This window comes from Alosa alosa, chromosome 4, assembly GCF_017589495.1.
Source record: "Alosa alosa isolate M-15738 ecotype Scorff River chromosome 4, AALO_Geno_1.1, whole genome shotgun sequence".
Lineage (NCBI taxonomy): Eukaryota > Metazoa > Chordata > Actinopteri > Clupeiformes > Clupeidae > Alosa > Alosa alosa.
In genome coordinates, this window is record NC_063192.1 from 10,167,093 (window position 1) to 10,177,868 (window position 10,776).

General features: G+C 42.3%; 1 protein-coding gene across 1 annotated transcript; it reads right to left on the reverse strand.

Annotated features, from left to right (window-relative positions):
- Positions 1-1,256: 1,256 nt before the first annotated feature.
- On the reverse strand, positions 1,257-10,776 carry masp2 (MBL associated serine protease 2). Its single transcript, XM_048240254.1, has 11 exons — positions 10,704-10,776; positions 10,369-10,585; positions 10,106-10,283; positions 9,787-9,921; positions 8,170-8,366; positions 5,492-5,639; positions 5,152-5,270; positions 4,942-5,020; positions 3,045-3,170; positions 2,888-2,962; positions 1,257-2,650 (listed from the first exon to the last, which is right to left on the reverse strand). The coding sequence occupies exons 1-11, from the start codon at positions 10,709-10,711 to the stop codon at positions 1,887-1,889; spliced, it is 2,046 nt and encodes a 681-aa protein (XP_048096211.1). The 5' UTR covers positions 10,712-10,776; the 3' UTR covers positions 1,257-1,886.

Genomic DNA, 10,776 nt, shown 5'->3' on the forward strand with positions numbered 1-10,776 from the left:
TGTGTTGTTTTTAATCATTGTGTGGACATGAATTCAGAGGCTACTATAAAAATGTGTTAAATCTCAACTCAACAACTTGCAGATAATTTGTAAAATTGTTAATGCATTTCTATTGGCAGCAGTTGAGATATACAGTACATTTCACATCCTCCGCTACCGGTAATATGTATCGGATATGCATTTCATACACACACACTGGTACACACTGGTAGGCACTAGCAGGCTCTGGAGTAAACCTCAGGTTGTATCTCTAATGATGAAAATGCGGCGTAGTGACGAACACAGGGCGTTTTGCGTGGAGGGACTGCACTGCTATAGGAGTGTGGCCTCATTAAAGATATGGGACTTTCTCTTAAGGTGTCTGTTGTGCCTGGCACTGTAATGAGCCCTCATCAGTTCTGATTGGAGTGGAGCACGTCGGGGTAAAGTACTGCCCTGCTGATGGCCCTGACATGAAAGGAAACTGGGCAAGGTTTTGAAGAAGCCATCAGAGTCGATGGAACATATCCACACACTACACAACCTCTAAACACACAGCATCTTTTTTTTTCATCTCGGCTACATCCAGGAAGCAAGTGTGCTTCTGAGTTCATTGGCTATGATGACAGCGGCTGAGAGGTTTATGGGTTTTTAAAGGCAAGCCAAGCATCAGCCACACAGGAGGTCACAGTGTGCACAGTTCCTGTTGGATTAGACATCTTCCTGAAAGGAAAGCATTAGCTTTCTCTCCTCAGGGATTGATTTCTGTGTGTAGAATGTGATCTGTCACTCGATATCCTCTTTTCACATTTCATGGACTGTATTTTACTTGCTCCAAGTATTTATTTATTTTCATTAAGAACAAAAACACAAAAGACGTGGCTATCTTCACGTGAATCTATGTTTACTTTTATGGTTTAGTGATGTGCACAAACATCAGACTGGAGGGGAAAAAAAATAGTGTGTTTGAATGTCACGGTAATGTCATACGTTGAGTCGATATTCTTGAACACACTTGCCCACATTGTCACTAGACAGTAGATCTACCCTTAGGGCAAACAAGCCAACTGTGAGCAACATACTCTGTTCTTCCAGGAATAAGTAGACCATAACAACTATTGGCACAAATAAGCAAACAAAGACATCTGTATTCCTGCCATTTCGGCTCTTTGTCCTTTTAGACTCCTCCAAGAACAATAACCTCTGAATAGCTTTTGTTCCTTGGCTTCAAGGGAGGACATTATCACTTCGCCTCACAATAATTATTATTCCCCACACACACACACAATATCCCAATTATAACCAGGCTGTTGATGTGATTACTGCATGTTTATGAAGACAAGGTTAAAACATTTCTAAGAGTGAACGTAGCATGAGGATTTTTGATGGGACACATGAGTGTTAGTTGGGACTGGAGATCGCTGGGAGACTGCAGGTCTAAAATGACAGTGGAGAGGCAATTACATGAGAGGAGAAACCTTTAACGGGTTTTTAGATAGAAGGAGGCCGTGGTGGTGCCGATATCAGTTCCATTATGCATGAGGGGTAAATGACTGCACATCATGGATCAGGAGCCTGGAGACTACGCTGTGGCTCATTTGACTTTTAAACAGCCCCTCTACATTAACCCCGCCTGTTCGCATCAACGCATTCGAAGAGCAACAAGTGGCTCTTTGGTTGTGCTTAAGTTCTCAGCAGAAATGATTGTTTCTCAATGTGGGTTCTGCGGCTTAATCCACTTGCATGTAAAGTAATCACAGACAAGCTCTTATGGAGTACCATAGTCCAAAGCAGTATTTAAACCCCAGTAGGGTAGTAATGGGAAGTAGAAAATACTTCTACTGTATGTTCCAATGTTGCAAGTCCCTTTTCTATCATAAAACATGCATGAAACATATAGGTAATGTTTAAATGTTCTTAGCCATGGTGTCCTCTATCCAGGAGAGGTAGTTGTTAACTTTCGTGTAGACTCCATAGTAGCCAGGCTCAGCACAGTAATAACCCCACGAGACGATGCCACCCACAAACCAGCTCTTGGTGTTGCTGTCCTGGAACACCAAAGATCCTCCGCTGTCACCCTGACAGGCATCCCTACCACCCTCGGCTAGGCCGGCACAGATCATGTTCTCAGTCACCGTTAGTTTTTTCTCCTTAATGCCATCATATATAGCTTTACAAGTCCCATGGTCAACCACGGGTAGGTCAGTGTACTGGAGGTTTAAGCTGTTGCGATGTGACACACCCCACCCTGACACCCTACCCATGTCGTCTGTTTTCAGAGTGTATCTCTCATCTCTGCCCGGCAGACAAATGGGCATGACCATGTCATTGATAGCCACCCTCTTCTCCAGCTTGATCAGGGCAATGTCATTGTTGAAGTTGACCCCATCGTGGTGATAGTCCGGATGGATGAAGACCTCCGCGGGCAGGCCCTGCACCGCCTCCCGGTCATTGCGTTTCACCATGCCCATCTTCACTATCAGATTGGAGACACCGCCGTAACCGTGCAGGACGTGGGCGGCTGTCAGGATCCATTCGTCGCTGATGAGCGCCGCCCCGCCCACCATGCGGCCCCCCAAGATGACCAATACCTGCCACGGGATCTCCTTCTTCTCCACCGTCCGGCCCCCAATAATTTTCCCCAGGGCCACGTGAGTTGGCTTTCCACAGACTGCATAAAATAATCAGACCTTAAGTCAGTCCAAGACAATCGATGTAAAGCTACTGTACAATCTGTCTCTGAAGTATTCTCATGCTGTGTGACTAATAACAGGTTGTATTTTTTTAACAGTTCCCAGGGTGTGACTTGTGTGATTTCAGCTTAATCTATAATCAATGCCCTTTGGGTGGTATATTTTCATACATGCTTGGAGAGGAAGTACGAGAGACAACATGCTCAATCACTTACTAGGTATACACTTAGGAGGTTGGTTGCCACCAGATGAGTCTCTCCAGATACCATTGTGATCACACGTGAAGATTTCTGGGAAATGTAAGAATGGTAAAGTGAGATGCTATTCTTACACCTTAACCATGTTATCTCAAGAATGCTTTTAGAAGCTCACCATTCATTCCAGTTTTTGTTATATAGAATGGTGCGTCACATATGTACTTAGCCACAGACTTGTAGGTGGTTTGGGTGTAAGCACCAACACCATTTAGAATTTCATTAGGATTTCCACAGTCAACAGCTGCAAAAGCAAAATAAATTTGTTTATTGGCTGTCCCTAACTGTATGTGACCTTAGCTGAGGCTTTATACAATTGTATAAAGCTTCAGTCATTATTGCATTATATTCTCTCTTTTTGAAATTAAACTTTACAAATGTATTGCGTCCCTCTAGGCTGTAAAATAACCAATGGTGTAAAACTGTTCTTTCTACGCTCACATCATTTAAAGTAACAGATACGGACAAATAGTGTATAAAAAAACATGATGGAATCGAAAATAGAAATTATCAGTGCAAAAGTTTGTCTTCAATATGCCTGCAACTCCTCCAATCTCTTTGTGTACCCTCTGAGCAGCTTTTGTATTCAGCAGTATTGTATTCAGCTTTTGTATTTGTCCTAAATCTACTTTTTTACTTTGCTATGCCATGTATAGCATTTTTAAACCTTCTGCACAGGTGTTCTATTATATTTAAGTCTGGATGGCCATGTCAAAACGTTACTTATTCATGAAGGATTCATGCGTGCTTGCAGACACTTTAGTGTCTTGGCTGTTGATAGGAGGCTTTGTTTTGAAAAAAATCTTTTGATATTGTTTTTTTATTTCTCATGTGTACAGTGGTTACATAGTAAATAGCCCTCCTTTGATGCAAAGAGCCGGTGCCTGATGCAGATATACACCTCCACTAAGTTTTATTATTGTTATGAATTCAGCTCTCCTCATAGGCAATTTTCTTTCTTGCTGTTATGACTTTGGTCTCATGTGACCACATACTCTAGTTCCAAAACTCATTTGGCTTGATCACATGTTCTTTAGCATATACAAACCATGCTGACTTGTGTGTAGAACAGGGGTGTCAAACATAAGGCCTGGGGCCAGATCAGATCAGGCCCCCAGCAGGTTTTATACAGTCCTCCAGGAGTTTTGGGTAGGGTGCATCTAGATTTCTAGGCGAGGGATACGTCACTTCTGTTGATATTTAAACAAAACAGAGAGCTAGCTCGCTACTCCCTTCCCCTCCCTCCCGTGCAATTAAAACTCTCCTAAACGCGCATCTCGTCGGCTTTTGGTTGAAACACTTTATTTTGCTTTTGAGTGGGTTGCCAACCCTTGTTGGTAGCAATTGGTTTTGTGTACAGATCTCGGAGCCTAGGGTGCCTACAGAGACACGTTTTTTTGGCGGCTGCTATGGGGCAGACAGCTAGCGGATCGTTTAGATGAAAGTGATCATTTATGTTTGGGCCTTTTTTGGGCCTGAAATCGCTGATACAACCTTTAAAAAGGAAGAGGCAGTGAATCCTTCAACACGACAATGACCCAAATACTAAGAAAGCTCAACTGAGGAATGGTTTAAAAAAACAATATGATGAAAGGTTTGCCATGGCCCTCCCAGGCTTATGACTTGAGTATAATATAACACCTCTGTAGAAATGGTGGACAGCAGGTAAACTGGTAGATTTGGTATGAATATGCCAGGAAGAATGGGCTCAAAGTACACCTGAAAGGACACAAAAGCTGCTCAGAGGGTACAGAAATTGGAGTTTAAAAATAAAGGCAAAAGGGAAGACATTAAGTATTTCAGAACATTTCATGAAGAAGGATGCAAACTTTCACAATCACTTCTATTTATTCTATTAACCATTTATATGTTACTTTTAATAATGAAGAAACATTTGTAAAAAGTGACTGTGCATTAGATATTGTGTTGATGACAATTCACTTCTGTGCTTTACACCTTTTGTCATTTTTAAAGTGACAAACTTTTGCACTCAACTGTAAATGTATATGACTCACGTGTGCAGATGGGCATTTCAGCATTCCAAGTACCATCTTTTCGGCACTCTGCGTGGTATGATTCCAAGTATTCTGTACCCTGGTGAAAACAGGAGTTACTGTATTTTATTTGAAGAATTAAAGCACACATGCACATCCCCCTCCGACCTTTTTTTTAGAAATGAGGTTGCAAAAGTCTTGACAGTCACATGGTAAATCCAGTTCAATTACCAGTTTTATTTCATAGCCAGTTTCACACTGCAGGGTGAACGTATCTGTGAAGATGTACTGAGACTGCTGAGGCTCAATGCGAGCACGCGCAGGAATCACTGGGTTTGGACATGGCATGGCTGTGTGGGGAACAGTCAGAGATGGGGGGGAATAGAGAAAAGTTCTTAATGTGTTATAAAGGTGTTTAGCTTCACTTAAAGATTCAGCATAACAGACATCAAAGAGGTGTTCACTCCATCACAGAAGCAATTGAAGAAATTAATTAATTTATTCATTTTTAAATTAATTCATATATCACTGAAAAGCCATGATGTCATTGCTATATGACAACTTGTCATACCTTTACTAGTGTATTTGATCTTCCAGCCCCTGTTTCTTCCTGAATCATCTGTCTTGAATATCACACGCACTTCATGACTATGGGTCTCTATCCTATCAGGACTTGTGGTTCCACAAAATGGGCCATACTCCCGTGAACCTGCTGTGATCTGGACACCCACAAAGCAACAAACCACACAGACCCACACACACACCCACCCACCCACACACACACACGCTGCGCACCACACACACACACACACACACACACACACACACACACACACACACACACACACACACACACGTACGCATAAACATGAGAACAGAATGAGAAGAGCATAACAGACCTCTCAATGAATGCAAGCAACAGCTCAGCCATCCATCTCGGGGGAGCACGCAAGGCGAAGGGGACCTGCAAACCTCATCAGCAGGCATGAGGAAGAATACATTGTTTATTTATCAGCCGTCAGCTGACTGATTGGTGCGTTTTTAGAGAGTGCCCCTGTGTCTATCGTGATGAACTGGGCTTTACCACTGAAGAGGCTGAAGGTATAGGCATGGGTGAAGTGATTTACACCCGGAAGACCCCTGTGATTTATCCCCTCGTTCGTCTGATTATGCACCGTGAAAGAACCATGTTACGTGCTAAATTCATCATTTACTTTTTGAGGCGCGTGAGATGAAAACAGCTTAATTTCAATTGAGGTGAGTTCCATTAATGCAGACCTTGTTGGCTGCTGTCCTTGAGCGATACAGACTGATCTTTGGGTTTAGGAGGTTCAGGTTTTATTGTGTGGACAACTGACTGTCTCACCTCAGTTTGCCTACATGTATACTACCACTGCACATGATGCAGCCTCATAAGATTATCCGAGACAGCCGACTCAGATATATACATATGACCACATGCAACAACATTCAAGCATCTATATCCCTGTTACCTTGTTGACTAATGACTACCTTGTCTTCAGAGCTGCAGTTCCCCCACATAGAGTTAGTTGAAGGTCATTACCGGTTCAGTTCAGCACAGTAGCCTGAGCAGGTGAGTCCTTGCATCTGTCTCGCAGCACTCAATTCCATTCAGTTTCACAACAGAAAGGGGATGCTAAGCAGGTGCCTGGAAGATCCCATCCAAAAGTAAACGAAGCACATATGTTCTACAGTTCTAGTGATCAGTGTGTTTGAATGATTGCACTGTAAATGATAGGCTGACCCAAAAGTCTTGAGCAGCTGAAACAACTGTCTGTTGAGCCACTTTAGAGGTATTGTGTGAGTATGTTTCACCAATAAATAAAGTATGAAGAAAATTGGGTTTATATAAATGTAATATACATACACTTGGAGAACTCAGTATCAGATTGCAGTCTTAGTCTTTAGACTGAAGGGTTTGGTTGAACAATGCCTCTAGGCTTGCACACTGGCCTGTTTTAAGCACCTTCAGTATCCCCTATCCTTTTCCACCAGTTACACGGCAACATTCTCAGTTCTTAAAAGTAGGTCGGTGTGTGCCCTCTCCTAAAATATTCTTTCACTGCCTTCTAGTCCAAAATTTGACAGTCACTGAGAAGAGCTTAGATTTCCATATAATTAGGAAGACACCACTCATTGCACCTTTCTACCAGTCATTCATAAGACATTTACATTTTTTCCAACAAAATTGTTATTTCCCAACCAAAAACCCATTGGAAATCCACTCTCTCTAAGATCTGTGGATTTCAAATTGAGACACTATCTTACATAGTCATCAATTAAGCTATCTCTTACAGGTTATATATACACTGTGGTCTTTCTTTTTGGTCTTGAGCATAACAAAAAAAACAGTAATCTATAGATAGATCTATAGATATAGAATCCAAGATGCCAATAATGTACTTTTCAATGTATTTTCCTTGAGCCCTGGGCCTGTGTATAAACATGATGCTTAGATTATTATTATATGTTTAGATGTAAATGTAAACATAAATCAGATTTCTCGGCCAAGTATACTTGCGTATACAAGGATTTGGTCTCTACATTTATCCCATCCGTGAATTAGTGAACACACAGTGAGGTGAAGCACACACTAACCCGGAGCAGTGAGCAGCTTTGCTACAGCGGTGCTCGGGCAGCAGTGAAGGGACAGGTGCCTTGCTCAAGGGCACTTCAGCCATTCCTACTGGTCGGGGATCGAACCGACATCCAGTAAGCCACGACTGCCACGACTTAGATATAAAAACATGACTACTATTTGTACATGACTACTATTTGTACCACCATGATTTTTTAAAACTAAATAATGCTGTCAGAGATGTCATCATGTTTGGGCACAGTATGTTTTGCTTCTAATCTGTAAAATGAAAAATAAATTAGTATCAATATAGTATAAATCTATTTAGAAACAAAACATACCCTTTGGTATGAGGGAAAGAGACAGAAGTCATGGATTGCAGAGAAGCTTTCAACATGATAAAACTTCCAGCATTCATCAAATGGATGGAGGTAGGATTAGTTTGATGCCAAGTCCACCACCCATGGGTGTAACACCACTAACCACAGACACTTGCAGTGTAATACCACAAGGACATCCTTATTTGGTAGTACCTTCTAACATCAGGAATGGGCCTGTTTCCCTGAGTCTGGCAGTGATTTACCAGGTTTAGCTATTTTGACAGCTGCCAGTATCCATGAGACCGCCTGTTGACAGTGTACTTCACAAACCTTTAGGGTGTCATATGGACACGGGACCTCTGGGTGTGTCTCCACGTCAAAAGGATCCTGGAAGTCCAGGATGAGGACGAAGCCTTCAGGCAGGTGTATGGTGTAGTCGCACTGGCTGAGCTTGGGATAAAAGCTCGGGAAGTCTGGGCTGGTGAACTCCCCTGACCTCTGGGACAGTAACTGGCCAGCACACTGCACTGCAGAAGTCACACAGACACACAAACCCACAATGAGACAGAAACCCCCCAGAGACATCCGATTAATGTCATTTCAGACAAATCAATTTAAGCTCTGTCTGCTTCTTAGATACATCACCATGAGTACATGTGATTGGAAATTATGCCTAAATAATGAACATACAAGAAGTCCACAAATGGATGGACCCATCTTAAGGGGGCAGCGTTCTGGTAATTTATATAATTAAGGAAATTTAAACAGGGGTCGTCATCTCTGTCTATTCATCTCCCGATATGACGTGATGGCATTTTTTTCCCAACAAGCAAAGAATAACAATTACCACGAACGTCTGGGTTGGTAATTGTGATTAATTACCGAGCCTCTGCGCACCATTACAGCTGCAAACAGGTATCAATTTTCTGCTGCTCTACGGAGCACGGCTCCCTCAGGCGGCCGCGATAATTAACCCAGACTCTAGCTGACTGACAGAGATCAACTGCTTTATTCAGCGGCCCGCCTCTCCACAGTCTGTTAACCACCGTTCCAGCAATTGTGCAACTGGCGTCTGCTGCTTCCTCCAGATGCAAGCAGGCCGGGATATTATAGTGCTCTATTCATGCCTTCTTCAGAGACAGCTTTTGACTCTTTTGAGATGGAGACACAATATATATAAAAAAGATATGGTTACATCTTCTTTCCAACTCAAACGCGGCAAGCATACCCTCCTCAGAAATCCATTGAAGCCGACACAGTCAGTTTCAGGACGTGCTTATCACGCTATATTCTCTCTGAATACTCCGCCAGCTAATGGAAACCTATAATTTACCCAGTGCTGCTATTTCCCAAGGAGCGAACCTTCACTGCTCTTAACATTTCAATGAGCAGTTGAGATGGGGAGAGGGAATCTCAGAATGCAGTTGGTGCGAGAGCAAAAGGAAAGTTTGATATTTTTCTCAGTTGTGTGACCAGTAGCATAAGAATTATGTATTATTTATTAAATTCATTGGCATTGGTCTTTAAGTCAACCATAAAACGCAAGCTCATTGATCATTGTCTATTTAAAAGGAGCAGAGTTCAGATGGTAGACCTTCAAAGTCAATCAGACACTGACCCTCACCTGATAGCAGCCACAGTCTATTTTATTTGTCATTTTCAAAATGCAAACAACTAGGCTAACATAGAATGAAACACATGCTAAACAAAGCCAAGCAAACATTTATTTGTGTACATTCTTGTATTACAGAAAATTGTTTGTTTGTAACGTCAAATGTCAAAAATCACAATAATTCAGCATTTAAAGGAACATACCATCTATTCCATTTAGCTTAATCGATACTCCAGTTTGTCCATAATGCATAAGCAAACTCTAACCTTTCAGTGTGCAACAATATAAGCTCAATTATTCTGTTTGCTCTGGTGCCCTCTGTGTATTCCCCTTACCATTGCAGGCTCTTTTGTTTGGATGGAGTTGGTATCCCATTCTGCAAGAGCAGAAATAGCCACCAACATAATTGTGGCAGTAATGATCACACACTGGCTCTCCATCCTCCGCAGTGTTCAAGCACTCATCGATATCTGCCCAAAACACCACAGATGTCACTCAACACCAAAAACCAGCTAAAGCACCGTTCACGTGCATTAGTGCACAAGGGGGTGTTTGATATGGAAACACATAAGTAGTGCCAAATATAGACTAATACTGGGTGATAGATATGTCTGCTTTTTAATAGTTCATTCTCTTACGTCTTAACATAAATACCTTCTGTGGTGTAAATAGCCTGGAAGCCAGTGTATTCTGCCTCATTTGAGAAGTCGGATCTAAACACAACTGACATGGTGTTCTTAGCTGAGTACAGTGCTGTGTTCTTTGGTGCGTCATCGTAGTCTTTCTCCTCCTCCCCGCAAAAGCGGACAGGCTCACTGCCTTCTGAAAAGACCTTATTGGAACAAAAGGAAAGATGTTACAAGAGATGTGTCAATTCTGTCCTACTCTAAAGGAGAACTTAGAGCCACAGAGCATACCTGAACATAGTCATATTCACACAGGTAAGAGGGTTCCAGGCTAAAAGCTGAAAAGTAGAGCTTGATCCTGTGGCCCTCTGGAGCGCTCATGTTCCAGACCGTGAGATGGTTGTTGGGATAGTTGTCAGGGAAGTTAGGGGAGGTGAAGGTGCCATACAGGCCTGTTAGATCCACACTCCTGCCCAGTGGAAGCAGGCTAAGGACAGTCAGAACAACACTGCAACAGAGAGAATGAGGAATGGAGAGACATACTCACCATCTAGAGAAATACCCACAATGGAGTCTGTAGCCTATAGTTCATACTAAGTGTCCAGGTTACAAATCCTTGAGCTTACCTATACATGATAGTTTCAGCAGAGAATCAGATAATACAGTTCAGGCTTCTGCTGGGAAGTTTTACTGGTCATG

Coding starts and splice junctions, on each gene's coding strand:
- masp2 (XM_048240254.1), bottom strand. Junction 9,922..10,105: donor GGCTATTTACACCACAGAAG/GTATTTATGTTA, acceptor TGTTTTGGGCAG/ATATCGATGAGTGCTTGAAC. Junction 2,651..2,887: donor ACCTCCTAAGTGTATACCTA/GTAAGTGATTGA, acceptor TATTTTATGCAG/TCTGTGGAAAGCCAACTCAC.